At 39.0% G+C, this 19,502-nt stretch overlaps 1 protein-coding gene across 1 annotated transcript in view; it reads right to left on the bottom strand.

Annotated features, from left to right (window-relative positions):
• SLC5A12 (solute carrier family 5 member 12) overlaps positions 1 to 18,985 on the bottom strand; it is a 37,897-nt gene extending 18,912 nt beyond the window's left edge. The window contains exons 1-8 of the mRNA XM_079789452.1: positions 18,362 to 18,985; positions 14,371 to 14,436; positions 12,148 to 12,199; positions 11,230 to 11,297; positions 6,637 to 6,791; positions 6,391 to 6,531; positions 3,651 to 3,780; positions 2,327 to 2,415 (exon numbers count right to left, since the gene is read on the bottom strand). Coding sequence (XP_079645578.1) covers positions 2,327 to 2,415; positions 3,651 to 3,780; positions 6,391 to 6,531; positions 6,637 to 6,791; positions 11,230 to 11,297; positions 12,148 to 12,199; positions 14,371 to 14,436; positions 18,362 to 18,700 — 1,040 coding nt within the window. The 5' untranslated portion in view covers positions 18,701 to 18,985. The remainder of the gene's footprint in view (positions 1 to 2,326; positions 2,416 to 3,650; positions 3,781 to 6,390; positions 6,532 to 6,636; positions 6,792 to 11,229; positions 11,298 to 12,147; positions 12,200 to 14,370; positions 14,437 to 18,361) is intronic.
• Positions 18,986 to 19,502: the final 517 nt, after the last annotated feature.

Below are 19,502 nucleotides of genomic sequence, written 5' to 3'. Positions count from 1 at the left end.
GAATGGATAAAAAAGCTGTGGTGTGGTAGCCCGGCTGGTGTGGCTCAGTGGTTGAGTGTTGACCCATGAACCAGGAGGTCAGGGTTCATTTCTGATCAGGGCACATGCCTGGGTTGCGGGCTCAATCCCCAGTGGGTGGCATGCAGGAGGCAGTCAATCAATGATTCTCTCTCATTGTTGATGTTTCTATCTCTCTCTTCCTCTCTGAAATTAATAAAAACATATTTTTTAAAAGCTGCGGTACATTTACACCATGGAATACTACTTAGCTGTAAAAAAGAAAGGGCAATAGTTTGGGGAGGGCCAAAATAGGGAGAGGAAGGGTGGGTGGAGGTAGGAAAAGGGGGTGGGGGGAAGGGTATCACCTGAAATAATGTCAACATTAAATTTTTTTTAATTAATAAAAGACAGTTTGCCACTGACAGTGGGTCCTTGCAGGTGCCTAGTGAGTGTGGTGCAGGCCTGACAACTTCCCTGGAGCCCCTGTGGTGGCAAATAATGTATTTTTTAATTAAAAAATAAATAAATAACAGTTTGCCAAAAAAACAAAAATAGTACACTTGAACCTATATAATTGTACTAACCATTGTCACCCCAATAAATTCAATAAATATTTTTAAATGTTCTGAAAAAAGAAACAGTATATAAGATATGATCTTTTTTGTACACTAAAAGGTACATATGTTCACATAAGTAAAAAATGTTCTGATTTGTTAATAAGAAATCATTAACACTGATTAATATATTGGGTTGTGATATGGGGTTTCAGGTATAAGATATAAATTTTTACTTTTATGATCTGATACTGCTAGAATGTTGACCCTGATAAATTATGTTAAAATTGGTCTTTAACAATCCTGTAATTTATTCGTTGCAATTGAGCTCCAGGAAAGGAAATAAGACTTTTTCTACTAGCGGAGTCTCTGATTCATAAAGGAATATCATATAAACCTTCTACAATATTTGTCTGAATAATTTTGTATTTAGAATAATGTCTACATGTGGAGGAAGGCAGTGGGTCTGGCTTAAAGGGAAGCAATGACACTATCTTACTGTTTTAGAGCATCGTTCCTAACACAATTGTCCCTGCCCTTCTCCAAGTCACTATCATCTCTCACCTGAATTAAGACAAATGCCTCCTAACAGGTCACTCACTTGCACCACTCATGCTTTTATTATAGTCCCTTCCCCACATGGAAAACTGAGTCTTAACTGTATGACATCACTCACTTCCTTGCTTCAAACCTTCTAATGCCTTCCCATTTCATTTGAAATGCCAACTCTACCATTTCATGAAGGTTCTCCATGATCTGATGCCTGCTCACCAATTCAGACTCATCCCCGTCTGCTCTCCTCTCCTCCCAGTTTCTTATGCTTTAACTCTTCTTTTCATTCCTAAAATATCCCATGCAGTTTCTCTTCGGGGGTTGGGGAGGGACTTTGGAATTTGCTCTTCTACCTGCCTGTACAGGTTCCTACCCATGCTCTTCAATAGCTGGCTTTTTCACATGTTTTAGATCTCAACACAAAAGTCACCGACTCAAAGGGGAGATCCCTAAAGACCCTATTAAAAATAGAATCCCCAGGCCTCACCTCTCTCTCAGATATCACTTGGTTATTTCCTTTAAATTATTTGTCATTATCAAACTATATCTAGTTTATTTTGTTCACTTTTATATTGTCTGCCTTCCACATCAATTAGAATGCAAACTCCATATGAGGGCAATGTCAGTCTTGTTTCTGTGCAGTATCCCTACATCCCCACAGTCTTCAACTGTGTCAGGCGTAATACCTGGTATAAACCTTCTAAAATATGTGTCTGAATAAATGTGTAAATAATTGTGTATTTAGAACAATGTCTACATGTGGAAGATGGGAGTTATTAGCTGCCTGAGTGTGCTATTGAAAATGGGGAGAATAGATTGTAAAGGATAGATCTGCTGAATGATAAATGCCACCGAGTGAGCTGCCTTATGATAAGGTGATGTGAAATTGTGGGAGAGCGGGCACCAGACAAGATTGAAAAAATAACCAGAGGGGTCTAGTGTAGGCTCAGACCTAGGCTTACATCCTGCCCCTGCAGTTTACTAGGACCCTTTGGGTAAGTTTTAGCTACCTTGCTAAATTTCAGTTTCTTATCTACAAACTGATGATAACATGAGGAAAGTTGCTGTCACATGTAAAGTGTGGCAACTAATGAGCAAATACAAATAAAACATTTAGCCGGGCAGTTGGCACAGAGTAAGTACTCAGTAAATACTAGTGATCACTACCACCATCCCCTTATCATCCTCACAGTCGCCATCATTATCATCACAGCACTGACCTCAGAGTTCCACTGAAGGCACAAGCCACAAAAAGTCCTGGTAGCCCAGGCATTGTGGCAAATATCTCCATGACAAAGTATGGCATCAGCTGAAGAGGAGGCAAACAAGATAGGATTAGTGGTCTCATCAGCAGTGTCTGAAATGTGAGAATGTAGCTTTTTAGCAAAATATGGTGAAAAAATACAGAAGTAATAATAATAGAGGAGTTGGCCTGGACTAAGGTAGCTGCATACTAGCAAGCAAATGGGGTTATGATCCATCCAACTCCATGGAACTGAGGTTCAGCTATAGGAACATGGAAGGGGTAGAAAAGAGACAGTCAGTATTAGGAAAAAGGGCTGGACAAAATTTAGAAGGTTCACAAACTTGAATTTTTTTTCTTTTTCTTTGAAAAATATGATATTTTCTGTTTACTGTTAGAGTAAGCAATTAAACCCTAGAAACAAATGCTTAAAACAGGTCTTTAGCCCAGATGGCATGGCTCAGTGGTTGAGGGATGACCTATGAACTATGAGATCACAGTTCAATTCCCAGGCACATGCCCCAGTTGGGGGCTCTATCCCCAGTGGGGGATGTGCAGGAAGCAGCCGATCAATGATTCTCTCTCATCATTGATGTTTCTATCTCTCTCTCCCTCTTCCTTTCTCTATAAAATTAATAAAAATATATTAAAACAAAAACAAAAAAAACAACACCCAGGTCTTCAGAGAATCTAGGTGTTACGGTTCTACTCTGTAGCTAGATTTGTGAGAGAGCAGCCCCCATAGGATAAAGTAAGACAGTTGAATATATAGGGGGTCATATTGTCCACAAAGGGAGGTTTTTAAAAATATTTTTAAATAATTTTTTAATCTTCACTTGAGGATATGTTTATTGATTTCAGGGAGAGGAAGGGGAGAGAATGAGAAAGAAAGAGAGAGAGAGAGAAACATTAATCTGTTGCTTCCCACACATGCCCTAGCCAGAACTGAACCTGCAACCTAGGCATGTTCCCTGCCTGGGAATTGAACCCACAACCTTTTGGTAGCATTGACAACCAAACCCGTTCGTTAATCCCACCTTCCTCTTCTCTTCAGCCTTGTCCTAGTTCATGGCTTGTTTTCAAGGGCAAGGTGAGGTACCTTCTTTTTACATGTTTATCCCTTTATATTAGAACCTCATTATGTGGTAATATCACCCAAGAGGAGAGGAAAGCCATCTAGTTTTGGGGGGGTGGGAAGTGGCTATAGATCCAGGTGAAAAAGAGAAAGACCCCACATTACCCACCAATGGTTAGAAACAGGCTCATTTCAGCCATTGCCACGGGCCCAAGGGAACATGTACCTGGTCCGGCGCTGAGATAATGCCAGAAGTCCAAGGGTCACAGTCTTTGAAGTAGACGTACATGATCAAGCCAGAGAAGACAGCACACACCAGAATAATCCAGAGACCCACCAGGTTGAAGTACAAGGCTCTAAAAAAGAACAAATGGGCCTCTTGGTAGCCTCTATGCTACATCATTGGGAAGGTCATCACCAAACACTCACCGTAAAACTTTGGGGCACTTTTCTGCTTAAAAATAAAATTCTACAGTCTTCAAGAATTATTACATCTTATATATTTGCTTTTCTGTGTGTTTGAGAACATTACATCTTTTAGACTGATTACAAAAGTTGAATGAAATAGCTTTTTGATGGATTTTCTTTGGAAATTGGGAGTTTTTTTTACAAGACCTCAATGGGTGGTGTGAGATCTATTTTCTTAGATGAAATTTCACATAACAATCACTCATGTATAGCTTCAAGTGATGTTCCTTCCACTCAATTAACAAAACTGTCAAAAAGCCAACTTACATTTTAACATATTTCCTTCCAGAGGGATAAGAAGATAAATGTAGGCATAGACAAGTTTTGCAAATACACACTTGGGAATTTAATTTAGATGAAAGTTGGAAGTGTTTTTTAAAGAGACAATAGAAAATATGAAAAGCCCAAGGTCATTTTACCTACATTTTTTTGAGCAATTTGTTTTATTCTGTAATGCACAGATATGTTAAAGATAATTATGCATATAATTTTGCAGCATTCTGTGGTTATTTTGCATTTATTACTGACCTTTGAAAGTCAATTATTCATTTTCTTAATCTCAGAGGAGACTTAAAGGTAGGCTAACCTTACATTGGTCTGAGAAAATAAATCTCAATCTGTCTCTAGTTGCAGGGACCAGGAGAGCAACACTGAGCATTTTCTTGGAACCACTCATTGTTTGAAGGGAGTTAAATCCATCACATTCAACTCTAAGGACACACATTCATTTCAAAGTCCCCTAAAACCTGTGCTGTACAGCTACACCGGACTTTCACAAAACCCTTCAATCAAAGTATTTATTTATGAACAAATTTGCTAAATTTATTTAGCAAATATGTTAAATAATTATCCCATTGAAATTTTTTTATTTTACATGATTTACATTAGCAAAGGGTCTTATCTCAAAAGTTGCTTCTTTGGGAGTAATCTAACAATGTTTACCTTTGAGTTTTATTTGTTTGTTTTTGTTGGTCGGGGCTTGAATTAGAGATAGCCTTTTGGGGATACAATTGATACATAAGGTGACCAATACTTATGAATTGCATTGGTTGTGCTCTCATTATTTCTCCATCCAGGCAACTCTGTGTACCAGCTTCTTCTGGGTACTTGGGATATAGCAGTGAGCACACAGAAACCATGCTCACGGAACAGGATATTCTGAGACTGGAGGCAAGTAATAACTGCTGACATCAATTAAATAAATGAGATTATCTTTGATGTGATAAAAAAATATAAAGTAAACAAAGGCAATGGGAATGGAAAATAAGTGACTGTGCTTGGATGTGCTCATTTTAGCTGGGAGATGGGATGGTATTGGGAAGGGTTCTGATAACCTACATCAACTCCTCCTACCCTCAGAGCACCACTTCCTACTAGCAGTGCTAACAGATAAACTATACCTTCAATTCTAGTTCAATTTAAAGCAGAATTTAAACGACTGTTAACTTTATATGAATACAAGATCAAAGACACATTTGATCTTAAATACATTTTCAGAAATTCAGCTATTTGATAAAGTGGTGATCATGTGTGTAGAGGATTTGTTAATACTATTTATTATCATAGGATATAAATATCTTACTAGTGAATTGCTGAAGCACACTTCCGAGAATGTGTGAAATATGTAAAGCGATATATTCCCTTTTAGAATGCAAGTCACAACATAGTAAACCATGCCCAGGCAATTTTATCTTTTTTTCAGTCTACAGAAGAAACTGTGGATTGAAGGTACTTTAAAATCAGTTGCAGGAATATTCATAGTGACTGTTTCTCACTCTTAAGAAAAGTTGAGGGCATCCTGACAGGTCAGGAGAGTCTGGAACCTTGGACAGCAGCAATGGGGATGAAATGCATCTTTCAGAAGCTATGTTAGTTTGTTTCTACCAATTTCGCATCAGAGTGTGTACCTTCCTTTGGTCCCCACTGGAGAGCGGGGGGGGGGGGGGGGGGGGGGGGGTGGGCGGGGCTGGCTCACAGGGCCTGGAAAAGGCTTGACAAGCTGTGTGCCTGCTGGAGTCCTTCGGAGTGAGCAGGCCTGGCAAGGATATCCTGGCAGGAATTGGAGCACCGAGAGCCCCATTCTGACCTGCCTCTTTACCTTGGGTTGTCTTCTTTTTCAATCTCTCCTTGGAAATGTTAAAGGTATATCCATGCTGAATCAAATCAGTGAAAAGGTCAACTCATCACAGAAACTGTAAGAAATACGTGCTGTTTACCTCTGCATTACCCACTACCCACACCTAATTTAACCTAGTAATTTCTCAATAAATGGAGGCAGAAAATGATGGAGAGCAAAGGCAGACAGACTATTAAGGTCAAACCCTAGCTCTACCACTTCCTTGCTGAGATGGGAATAGTAATGCATGCTTCAAAATATTGTTGCAAGGAGTAAACGAATCTTTCTGTTTCTTTTCTACACACACAACATTAGGAAGCATATGATGAGTACCCAATAAGGGGAGAGAAAACACAGAGATATTTCTTTATTCATAACTTACAGCTTGGCATGCTTCTCTGTTTTGCAAGAAATGCATCGCTGGATGGTTGACTGATTAACTCCATAGATCCCGAGCCATGTAAAAGTTCCTCCCACTGAGATGGTCCAAAAAGTGTGCCGCCTGAGAGGATCGACATCAAAGCTACAAGGCAGAGAGAAGTGAGTCAATAAAGTTGTTTTTTTTTAAGGGGATTAGGTCATGCAACTAAATCTTTATAAAACATGGAAAAAGTAGCATTGGACATACTCAATTATATGTAGTCGAGATCCATTTGTTGATTGCTCTAACACATTGTGAAATCCACCAGCTTGAGCCGATCCTTGAATGAGGACTGTTAAGAAGCCCACAATCATGACCACCATCTGGAATGCATCCGTCCACACCACCGCCTTCAATCCTCCCTGAAATGGAGAGAATGGGTGGCAGTTCTAAACATGAAGCCTGCAACCTTCCGCCGCTGTAAATATGATCCATATATTTTTTCTTTCTTCTCTCTTCCTTCCTTCCTCCCTTTTCTTCTTTCTTTTTTTAAGCACAGTTGCTGAGCCCCTTTTATGTGCCAACTATGATGTTAAGCATGGGATGAAGAGAGACAGATTTCTTCCTTAATTTCAGAGTTTAGGATCCAGTGGGAGAAGCAGATACTAGACAATAATGTAACATTTTACTTAAAATTGTGGAAAGTGCAATTAAAAAGGAAGGGTTCCTATTAAAGCACAGGGAGTCCTGACCTGGTCTTGTGAAAGTGTCATTAGAGCTAAATTCTGAAGAGTGAGTAGGAATTTATCAGGGACAGAGGACAATGAGGAGAGGGAAGCAGCGTGTGTGAAGCAAGGAGAAGCTGCCTGAAGAAGTAAGACAGCCGGAATGTACAGATTGAAGAATATATGGAATGCCCAAAGGGAGGTTGCTGAATCTGCTAGAGGCCAGATTTTGACAAGGCCACTTAAATGATTTCTCAAGAGCAATAAGAGAACATTAAATAGATTTGTATAATGAAAGCTTTTGTTTGTTTCACAGTAGTTGCAGTAATGATTGTGTGGACAAGAGATTGCAAGGACCACAGGTGAAAAGGAGTTGAGAGACCAACGCAGAGTTTATTTTAGTAGTCCATGTACAAAATGACTACAATTGAAGAAATAGAAGTCGATGGATTACAAGGATATTTGGGAGGTAAAACCAACATAGCTTGTGATTAATTGAATACATGTGAGGAGAAAGGGAGGAAATTGAGGATGATCACCCATGTCTGACTTGCACAACCTGAGATTTCTTTTCTTTCGTAGTGACAGTGAATAAATTTTGGAAAGCCGAGATAGTAGAATAGTTAGAGAGAAGAGAAGAACTAGGAAGGAATGATAGAATCTGGATATTAATGGAGAAAGGAGTTTTAAGAGCAGGAGGCTGGTCAAATAGTGAGGTGAGCAAACTAGAGTGTCAGGAAGATGGATCTAACTGTAGAACCCAGTGTGATTGGACAAGAGGTTAGAAAGGGGATTATCAAACTTGGCTCCTCTTTAGAGTCACTTGGAGAAACTGAAAACAAACAAAAAAACAAAAAACAATGTCTGAGCCCCAACCCTGGGCAGGGGGCGGGGAGGAGCTGGGATTGAGGTCTGGGGTAGAAATCAGTCCTCAGTGTTTTTTGAACAATCCCCAAGTGATTCTAATATACTTATCTAGTTGAGAACATGTGGACCAGAAGAAAACAGGAAAGAAAGAGGCTGCTGGAATTATCTAGGTATGAAGTCCCTCAGGACAATGGTGAAGGTGGAACAAGCAAATTAGGAAAGATTGAATGAAGTGTAAGGCAGGGGTAGGTGGGCAGGAAGAGATCAACCGAAGAACTTGTATGCATATATGCATAACCCATGGACACAGACAATAGGGTGTTGAAGGCCTGAGACTGGGGTTGGGGGCAGGCTAGAAGGGGTTAATGCAGGGAATAGGGGGACATATGTAATACTTTCAATAATAAAGATATAAAAAATAAATAGATAAATAAAAACAAAAGAGCTTTGAAAATGAATAGCACTATGAGCATGAAAGCATGTGGTATTTTTAACAATAAAAAATAGAATTATCTTCCCCTGTTACTCCTCCAGAGTGTCAAGAACTTCTGTGAAAAGATGACAGGCTTCATCATTGTACCATGAGTGTCTCTTAAATATTCAATCAGCCTGTGTTGCTTACTTTCCTAGATTGCATTTACTAGATTGCAACCAGTGCTTATGTTACTAGAGTGCATACCCCTGGGCGGCAGGAATCACTTCTTATTCTTTTAATATCTTCCCTGGTTGTCTTAGGCCCATGGTCGGCAAACTGCGGCTCGCGAGCCACATGCGGCTCTTTGGCCCCTTGAGTGTGGCTCTTCCACAAAATACCACGGCCTGGGTGCGTCTATTTTGAAGAAGTGGCGTTAGAAGAAGTTTAAGTTTAAAAAAGTTGGCTCTCAAAAGAAATTTCAATCGTTGTACTGTTGATATTTGGCTCTGTTGACTAATGAGTTTGCCGACCACTGTCTTAGGCTATGCAGCCTTGGGATTATCAGTGTAAAGAGACTGCGATATGCATTAGCAAACGTGTTAAAGAACCCATCATTTAGACACTGGAGCCGCTAACCTGGCTAGAGTATGGAGAAGGGACAGAGGTGTGGTGGGAAGAGATTAGAAGGGTGGATTTATTCACATAATGAAAGACTTTCAACACTAGGCTAAGAAGCTTATGCTTGATCCTGTAAACAATGGGGAGAATTAGGTCAGTCAAGTGGCATGAAGAAATGGATGTTTTAATCTTCCAGAAGCTTGCAGGATAGAGGGAAGAACTGACACCAATTTAGTAGTCCAGTTAGTTCATTTTAATTTACTGTGATGATTAAACTATCCTGACTTGTTTCTGACATCTTACTTTTTGGTTTCTATTTGTTCTACTTTTTCTGTGTGTGTGTTTGTTTGTTTGTTTTTTTCTCTTTTCTTCTCTTGCTTAAATCAGTTGAGGTTTTGCTTTGTTTTAATTCCATTTTTCCACTTTGATCATTTTATTTAAATGAGTTTCCTTGAAATTTTGCCATGAATTTTTATTTTAAGTAAATTTTTATTGATTTCAGAGAGGAAGGGAGAGGAGAGGAGAGAGAGCTAGAAACATCAATGATGAGAAGGAATCATTGATCGGCTGATTTTTGCACTCCCCACACTGGGGATAGAGCCTGCAACCCTCTGCATGTGCCCTGACTGGGAATCGAACTGTGACCTCCTGGTTCATAGGTCAATGCCCAACCACTGAGCCACACTGGCTAGGTGATGGTAAATTTTCTTGGTTCTTGATAGTCAGCTCTTGAAATATCATTTTGCTAAATATACAACTATAGGTTGATAATTGTTTTATTTCGCTGCTTTGAAGATGTTATTCCACTCTTTCTGTCTTTCACTGTTGTTGCTAAGAAGTCAGTTTTTAGCATCCCTAGCACTGTATCTCCTCATCACTGTATAAGCAGGTACCTCAGAGCAACTAATCTCAGATAAAGCCAGATGCTTAAGGAGCAGGAGCCTATTTTTAACTTAGGGAAAAGTGTGTCTGGAATGGAAGGTAGAGAGAACAGAATGGAAACTTTGTAGTGTAAACAACTGGTGAGATTAGCAAATATGATAAAAAAGAGATAAGGGCATTTTAAAATAGTATATTCTGGGGAAAGAGTGGGAGCAGGGAGGAGGGGGTCAATAGGAGGAAAAAACGGGGACATCTATAATACTTTCTACAATAAAAATAAATTAACTTAAAAGCTGCATATTCTCATGATATATGTTAAAAGAGTATGTGGTATGCACATAATGCCAAAATACATGTAGGTCTGCTATGCGATAATATAACAAGTACTTTATTGTTCTCTACAAAAAGGAGGAAAGAGAATCCAGCTACCTAGGACCCATTGTTGTATTCTTAGCTGGATACTTATAGCCTCTGTATATGATATCAATGGCTTAGAAGAATAAAGATTCCCATGGCAGGGCATAGCAAATAATAGGTGCTCAATGAAAGTTTGTTGAACTAAATGAATTATAGCAATTATATAAATGTTGCCAATAACAACCAGGTTTCTTGGTTAAAGACTGAGCATGTGTAAAGCTAAATGTTAAATGTTATCATAGTAGCTCCACAAATAAGAGATAAAAGCAAGCTGTGGAATGCTCATGTTTACAAAATACCAGCCATCCTTGCTTACTCATACATGCATTTTGTATTTCTCAACCATTACGCAGTGAATTATAAACTCTAACCATGGTTTATAATCACTATAATTGAGCAATTTGTGTTTTTCTCAGAAATTGCATTTGGGCCCTAGACAGTTTGGCTCAGTGGATAGAGCATGGGCCTGCGGACTGAAGGATCCCGGGTTCGATTTTGGTCAAGGACACATACACCGGTTGCAGGCTTACCCCCAGTAGGGGGCATGCAGAAGGCAGCCAATCAATGGTTCTCTCTCATCATTGTTTCTATCTCTCCCTCTCCCTTCTTCTCTGAAATCAATAAAAAGTATTTAAAAATGAAAAAGAAATTGCATTTGGTCACCTAATCAATGAGGTACTTTATTCATTAAATCTCCTCTTAGCCGTGGCTTTCTCAAAGGAGCTCAGAGCTTAAATTCCACTAATGGTTGATACCAAAAATAGTTTTAAATAAAACATCAGCACTTTCCTCAGGAAACTGCAACAGATAAGCAAGCATACTTCCACTTAATTTTAGAACAGCAATTTCTATATTTAGATGCCCTGCTGCTGGAGATTTGCCCTTATCCAGTGTTAGGAGATAGTGCTAAATCCTTCTTCACAGCTAGATACTTACCAGAGTGCAGTAGAATGTGCAAACAATTCCTGTTGCAAACACAGAGCCCCAGAGATCAAACCCAGTCACTACAAAAGGAGAAAGAATATTGAAAGAAGTTTTTTCTGAGAAAAGCAAAAGAGTAAGCTTTACAAGTAAAAAGTAACAATATTTTTGTCAGTGTTCTTTGTGGGCTAATGAAAATCAAATTAGAGTTTTCTCTTGAATGTTCTCACTTTGACAAAGATTATTTTATTACATTCTTATACTTTCATTGAGTCCATAAATTTCATGTAATGTTAAAAGCCAACTTTTTCTTCCTAAAATTCTGAAGCTTCTGATATGCACCAATGATTTGTCTTTTGTTTTTGTTTTTAAGTTACTTTGAGCACTTCGAAACCACATAAACATCAGCCATGAACTGATATTTCGGAATATAAGCAGATAGCATGATTAAATTGAATATTGAGAACTTCCAAATACCATAGATGCCATTATAAAATTGATTTCACTTTCTTTTTCCTTTTTGTTTCTGGGATTCTATTCTCTCAAAAAGGGTCAAAAATAAATATTGAAGTAATTACTACAAGCACCGTTTATTATTATACTCAGATCATGAAACACTGAGAAATAACCCCATATTATGGATGATCTTACATAGTGGTTGTGCAGGTATAATACCAAAGCTCCCATCATTATAGTGATTACAAACAATCAGTTAAACAGTGTGTTTTGGACCATGTGGGCAAAATCAGGTAACTCATTGTTTGCATTACTTTCAATGTTCAACTTTTAGAGGTTTATATTGTGACTCTCACGGTAATTCAGGGCACCCCAAACACAGGAATGTCTCCCCAAGATGTTTTACGTATATTTCTCAAGGCCAGAATGCAGGCATGACAGCGGTGGAATGTACCCAAGGAAATGTTGATAACTCACCTTGATTGAGAGCCAGAGCAGGAGCATACACCACCACTCCTGTGTAGAGAATCTGGTGGAGAAACAAGCATGAGGTAAACACTGAGAGGTAAACACTGACCTGGAAAGGAAAGCTGCCTAGAAAGTCCTTTATTGACCTTAGAAATGAATTTTCTTCAACTTGTTCACCAAGCATTTCATTCCCATCCACTTTAACTTGAAAGTTGCTGACCACTGTAGCTAGTTTGCAGAAGGGATATAAGTGTTAGGTGGAGGAATAATAGGGTTGGGCTTTTTAAGATTGTTGCAGCCGAAACCGGTTTGGCTCAGTGGATAGAGCATTGGCCTTCGGACTGAAAGGTCCCGGGTTCGATTCTGGTCAAGTGCACCTACCTTAGTTGCGGGCACATCCCCAGTGGGAGGTGTACAGGAGGCAGCTGATCGATGTTTCTCTCTCATTGATGTTTCTAACTCTCTATCCCTATCCCTTCCTCTCTGTGAGAAACCAATAAAATATATTTTTAAAAAAGATTGTTGCAAATTTTGGGATTTTATAGCTAGATCTGGTATGTTTCTAAAGGGTAGAAAAATGGGCTTCAAGTTAAGTTTTTTATTCACTTTTCCTCTCTCCCTCTCCCTGTCTCCCTCTTCCCGTCTCCCCCCTCCCCTCATGCATATATCACAATGACACAAATATGTTTTAGCAGTTTGTAAAGTATGGATTTTAGGAAGATGGAAAGCATCTGTGAGGAGGAAGTACTGTGCAGAGAAGACTAATGACATGGGTCATCTGCACAATGAGTATAGCTCCTAACTCCCAGAACCGCGACCACTGCGCTGATGGAAGTGGATGCAGTGCCATTTCATTTTAAATGAAATTTCACCAGTTAGAGATTTATGTGAGGGCTTTAAAAGGTAAACACCTATGAACAGATCATAGATCATTCTTTTCATCCTTTTATTTCTCTCAAATCCTTCAGCCTGTGAGAATGGGACTTTTGATTAAGAAATAGGAAGAAGGCTATCTTTCAGCAGAACATGCTTGGTGAGTAGTAGGAAACTCACCAAAGGTGTGCCACATGCAAGCTGAGGCTGCATGAGGGCACCCCAGAGCCTGGGAGGGAGGAGAGGAGTCCAGAAGGGGAAAGTGGGAGCATTGGTTTGGAAATATTGTCCTATCTAATAAAAGAGTAATATGCAAATTGACCATCACTCCAACACACAATATGGCTGCCCCCATGTGAACACAAGATGGCTGCCACAGGATGGCCAGTAGGGGATGGAAGTTGGGAGGGACCAGGCCTGCAGGGGAGGGCAGTTAAGGACAATCAGGCTGGCAGGGGAGGGCAGTTAGGGGTGACCAGGCCGGCAGGGGAGGGCAGTTAGGTGCGACCAGGTCGGCAGGGGAGGGCAGTTAGGGGTGACCAGGCTGGCAGGGAAGGCAGTTGGGGGGAGCCAGGCCTGCAGGGGAGGGCAGTTGGGGACAACCAGGCCTGCAGGGGAGGGCATTTGGGGGTGACCAGGCTGGCAGGGGAGGGCAGTTAGGGGTGACCAGGCCTGCAGAGGAGGGCAGTTAGGGGTGACCAGGCCAGCAGGGGAGGGCAGTTAGGGGCAATCGGGCCGGCGGGGAGCAGTTAGCCGTCGATCAGGCTGGCAGGGGAGAAGTTAGGGTGTGATCAGGCTGGAAGGCAAAAGCAGTTAGGAGCAATCAGGCAGGCAGGCAGGTGAGCGGTTGGGAGCCAGCAGTCCTGGATTTTGAGAGGGATCCCAGATTGGAGAAGCTGGGCTGAGGGACACACACACACACCCCCACCCCCCGTGCATGAATTTCATGCATTGGGCCTCTAGTCTTCAAATAATTTTCAACAAAACGAGTATTTCTGATTCAACTCAGTTAACTAGATTTTTTCTAAATCAGTTAACAGACCATTTCATATCTTTATATCCAAAGCAACGTATACAGATTTTTTTTAAAAAATAGTTGAAGTAAATATTAAGAAAATGCTTTATTTTTTCTTTGTGGTTCATGATATACATTGGTTTGCTATTATTTGTGTGTATATATGGGGTATATGCAATGGATAACTAGATGTAATCACATATCTCAAAAGTGTTAACCTTAAAAGAAATTAGTTTCTCCTTAGTATCAAATTTCTCTCTTAATTGAGTTAACTACCCTCTGAAATAAACTAACCTGTATCTTGTCACCCACAATTCCACATTTGTAGCCACCCTTATCCTTACCGTCTGCACAATGTAGATGACTGTTGCTGCATAGCGAACTCCTTTGTTGAATCGTAGTTGTAAGTACTAGAGAGAATAAAGAACGTGCAAAGAGTCCGTGAGTCTTACATACAGAAGTTTCATTTTTTTTTTGTTATTCCTTTGAGTTTAGTGCTTTGGATTTATCATGTGCTTTTATGCTATATACATGGCAGAACAAGAAAAAATATGGATTCTTTAAAGTCAAATATATATTAAAGCTCAATACTTGTTCAAGCTTCTCAAGAGAGTCAGGGAAGATAAATAGGTTGCTTAAAAAGAAAAAAATATATGAGCATTCTAGCTTGCTACTCAGGATTTTCTTACTGGATATACTAAAGCCATCATCACCTTTTATGTTCCCATTGCTCCAAAATTCACTTCAGGCCTTTACTTCACCTTTTACAGACTAGAGTAGTAGCTCCATAACTGATCTGAATTCCAATCTTTCCCACCATTCTATCAACCACACATCAAGCCACATTGCTTCTCTTAATGGAACTCTGCTTATGTCCCTCTTTTTCTCAAAATCTTTATTCTGCATTGTGGATGCTTTCTATTCCAAACCCTCTATTGTCTGATCCATGCTTTTCTTATCTCAGTAAAACTATAAAGACAGTATGGAGAAAAGGATACATGAAAAAAGAATAATTAGATAAATAAAAAGATTCCTTGAATTCTACTTTGAGCTTTGCCACTACCTCACTCATTGATCTAAGCATCTGGTTTCTCATCAGTGAAATAAGAAAGACTGTTCCAATTGTATAATTTCACATATAAAAGAATGTATTGACTTATTCAGAGCATTCAATGCCCATCTTTGTTGTGTCTATAGCTATTCCTGCAGTCAAAAGTAAAATAAAAGTTCAACAGAAAAGTTGCATGCTTCGGGTTTGCACAGGCAACATTTAACATCGTGTTCGATTATTTTCAAAACCCCAAACCTGACTTAGTCACATTCTTTTCCATCTCAGGAAATAGCAAGTCAACTTTCCATTTTGCTTCAAGCCCAATAACATGGAGCATGGTTACTCCTCACTTCCTCTCACTGTCTACATCCAGTTCATAAAATAATCATGGGGCCTACACCCCAATTTCAAAACACAGTTATTTGTATTCTCTCCTCTGCTGCCACTATAATACCATCATCTCTTGCCTAGATTATAGCAATACCCTACTAATTAGACCCCCTACTTCAGCAGTTAAAAACCCTATAACCATTCTCAACATCCAGGTAGTGTAACACTCAAAATACAAATCCCATCATCTCACTCCTATGCCCAAACATGGTAATGACCCATATAACAGTAAAAGTCAATCCTTACAATGACCTAAAGGCTTCATAACAATGGTTAAGACCCTATCAGACCCTAAATATCTATTTCACAACAAAAATTTTGTAATATCATTTACTATGCTAAAATAAGATTCAATGGTGATATCATATACCTGTCCATCTAATTTCTCAAAATTTAAATATAATTGCTATGAGACCACAAATTTAACTTAAAGAGAAATAAAAAGGAAAGAAGTTTACTAAAAAAGTAATCTATAATGCTTAAAACCACTATAAAAGAAGATATACAGAAGTAATATTCTGTGTATTCTTACAACAAAAAAGTTTGATGAAGGGTAAGGAGTTTAGAAGCCATTTAGTTTGATAAGTACAAGAAAAATAAAAAAGTATGTAGACCAGACACCAGCCTCTAAACTAGTGTTAGATGTAAATAATAACAAACTGGATTTATTAGTGTGTGATAAAAAAAATAAATAACATTAATTGAAGTGGAGACAGCATGATGAGACTAATTATAAACTAAGTGGAGATAATGAAAATGTATGATATTGCAAATGAGTGGAACCTAATATATAACTTGAGGGTGAGAACAATTCCTTATGCTTTGACAGGGGACAGGATGGTGATAAAGTAGCACAGATGGCATATCTTAGTCTTGAAATCCCACTGTATATCAAAGCGTTTAAATCAGTTGGCTACTGCCATCTAATACCCACCCCAAAACTCATGGGCTTAAAAATCAAGGATTTATTATTTCTCATAATTTTGAAGATCTGTTGAGTGATTCCTCTACTCGTTTCCCCTGGGCTCTCGTGGGGTTGAAATCAACTGGAAGATCAGCTGGGTGAGAAGGTCCAAGATGGCCTCACTAAAGCCTCTGGTTGTTAGTTGGCATTGGCTGGTGACTAGGGTGTCTCTGTTTCCCTCTGTGTTCCCACTCATGCTCCAGAAGCTAGACCAGCTGCAACAGCTTCCTGGCATAGCAGTGTCAAGACAGCATTCCAGGAAAACAAAGGCAGAAACTCTGAGCCTAATGAAGCCTAAGCTACACACATCATTTCTGCCACATCCTGTTGGTCAAAACAAATCACAAGGCCAAGAGCTGGGGAAATAGACTCTACCCCCTCCCGTATTTAGTGCTTTAAAAGATCCCAGAAAGAATATTTATGGGTCAGGAACAGGGAATAGATGATGAACAAAGAAACAAATTCAAGCTTCAATAGATAGACTAAGTCATAATATAAATGTGGTGACAGTACTAACAACAACAATAATAATACAAAACTTTTATGTGGCATTTACTGTTTGCCAGGATGTATTAAAAGTATTTGCATATGAATGTCAACTGTAATTGAAAAAATTAAAAAATAATAAAAAAGGTTTTGCATTTACTCCTCAGAGATGTCCTTTGAGATAGGTGATTTTATCATCACGATTTCACATATGTAAAAATCAAGTACAGAGAAATTAAGTCATTCTCCCAAAGTCGTGGCAGAGCTAGCATTCAAAGCCAAATAGACTTGAGTCTGGAGTCCATACTCTTAATCCCTATGCCACACTGCCAGTTCTTACAGAGCAAGAGACAATCCCAAAATAACTTCATATGTACTTTATATAATCTTGATTTCTTACTATTGGAGAATTAAAAAATATGTAGAGGGCAACAAACTTTGTAAATTAAATTTACATACTAAAACCCTATAGGCATTCCCATATGTAAATATATTTTAAAACAAGAAGTAATTAGCTTCTTCAACCCATGTTTGTCCCATGGAGGCACTAATATTGTAAATATTTTTCTATTTCTATACTAATTTAATAATCATTTAGCTTACAAAATTTAAAAAAAAGAAAAACATTCCTCTTCTGTTAGGAGTCCTCTGCTGTGACTTAGTAAGGATGTTTGATAAGGAAAATAAACACTTTTTTCATAGAAACTAATATTTATCACAAATATTGGATATGCAAATTCAATTTTTAACTTGATATTTTTCTTAAGAATTATTGAAAAGTCAAAACATGACTACCTCATTTCCTCTCATTAAAATAATCCCCATATTTGTATAATTGAGCAATTCTTTCTCATTAAAATATTTTCTAATTTTAAAAAATGTTATCATTTCCCCATTAAAAACTGGAGCATAGTAATAATTTGTATTAGAGTGCTCAACTCTACTATCTGATGGAAAGAGATACAGACAAAATGGGTTCACAGTAGGCTTTACTCACTATACAATCTAGACTGTCATTCACCTGTGCTATCTGTTTTCCTATGGAAAATGACAACATTCATGATATACATTCAGCTTGCTATTCAGAATAAGTTAATAATAATACAAATAATAACTTTAGCTTTCTCATTGAGAAGCTCTTAAAAGTTAGTCAATGCATTCAGTAGTCATGCACAGGTTCTCATTTAATCATTGAAATAGCCTCCTGGGGTTGACTCCATGACTTCGTGCTACAGAAGAAAGGACAGGTGTGTCTGTATCCAAAGCTTAAGCTTTTCCCAATAGCATTGTAATATTTTTTCCTAAAAATAAATGAGTATTCTTCAATTACCACATATTATCATTAAGAGGATGTGTATTATTCGAGAAAAAAAAAAAGAGTGATCAAGTGGAGAGAAAATAGCACCTCCTCCCAAAACAAAGAATAAGGGGAGAGTTGTCTTACCTCATAAGTGCTGGTGATGCCAGATCTGTAGAACACAGGCAGAAAGAGCTCTGATGTGAAGATGATGACAAAAGTATACGCAATGAAGAAGAGTGTGAAGGAGGCCCCAAAGCGGTAGACCTCGGAAGGGGCCCCCAGGACAGTGACAGCTGACATGAAGCTGGCTGTCAGAGACAACGCCACGGGACCACAGCTCATTTGTCTTCCCCCAACCAGGAACTCCCTTGAAGTCGCCTTCTTTCTCTCCTTAATAGCAAAGAACACCCCGATTCCAGAAGAAATGATAAAAAGGGCTGCAAAGACGACATAATCCCAAGCCGCAAAATTCTTCACCTCCATGCCGGGAAGTTTGACACCAGAGAATTGCTTTCAACCAGGTCTCAGGGAAAAGTTGCTTCCAGAAGCAAAGTTCAGTACAGCAGATGCTGTGCTGAGAGAGCAGACTAATTCTGTGAAGAGAACGATGACCAGAGACACCTTTGTGGATCTTCAGACACCAAGTTGTACACAGGGAAGATCTCAAAGGTTGACTACAGAGAGGAATCTGGTAATGGTGTAGGTACCAACAGATGAGAACTTGAAATCTGCCTCTGACCCAGAGCTGTCTGTTCCTCTACTCAAGCATATGCCACAGAGAAAGAATTCAGATGTGTTCTGAAATTAATAACCAAGTGGGAGGTGGGGGTGGGGAATTGGAGGAGGAATGGACTTGCCAGATAACATGCTCTTTTATCTCCTAGATTTTTTTTTAAAAAAAACCTTAAGGTTAAACATTACTGGGAAACAGAGGTGATACAGGTTGACTACCTCAGCATTTTAAATTAGTCAAATGGAATCTGTAAAATGCAAACACAACCCCTCAGTGGTGTCTTAGTCCTGAGTGAGGAAGGGTGGAGAATGTGAACCTGTAATTGCCTGAGGCAGTGAGTGTGGAGGGAAAGGAGCAAAGACCAAGGAATCAGGAGACCTTTGCTCAAGCTGGCTGAAGCTTCAGTGAGCTGTGATACTGTTAACAAATCATTTAACCTTTCTGAGACTCATATGATCAAGAGAATAATGCTCCTACAGGGTCATTATGAGTCTTTACGTGTCTCAAATTTCCTCTCCCTTTTTTTATCTGATCTTTAAAATGAAAAAATAA

This window comes from Cnephaeus nilssonii (genome assembly GCF_951640355.1).
Source record: "Cnephaeus nilssonii genome assembly, chromosome: 13".
NCBI lineage: Eukaryota > Metazoa > Chordata > Mammalia > Chiroptera > Vespertilionidae > Cnephaeus > Cnephaeus nilssonii.
This window is presented reverse-complemented; position numbering and strand designations above follow the sequence as displayed.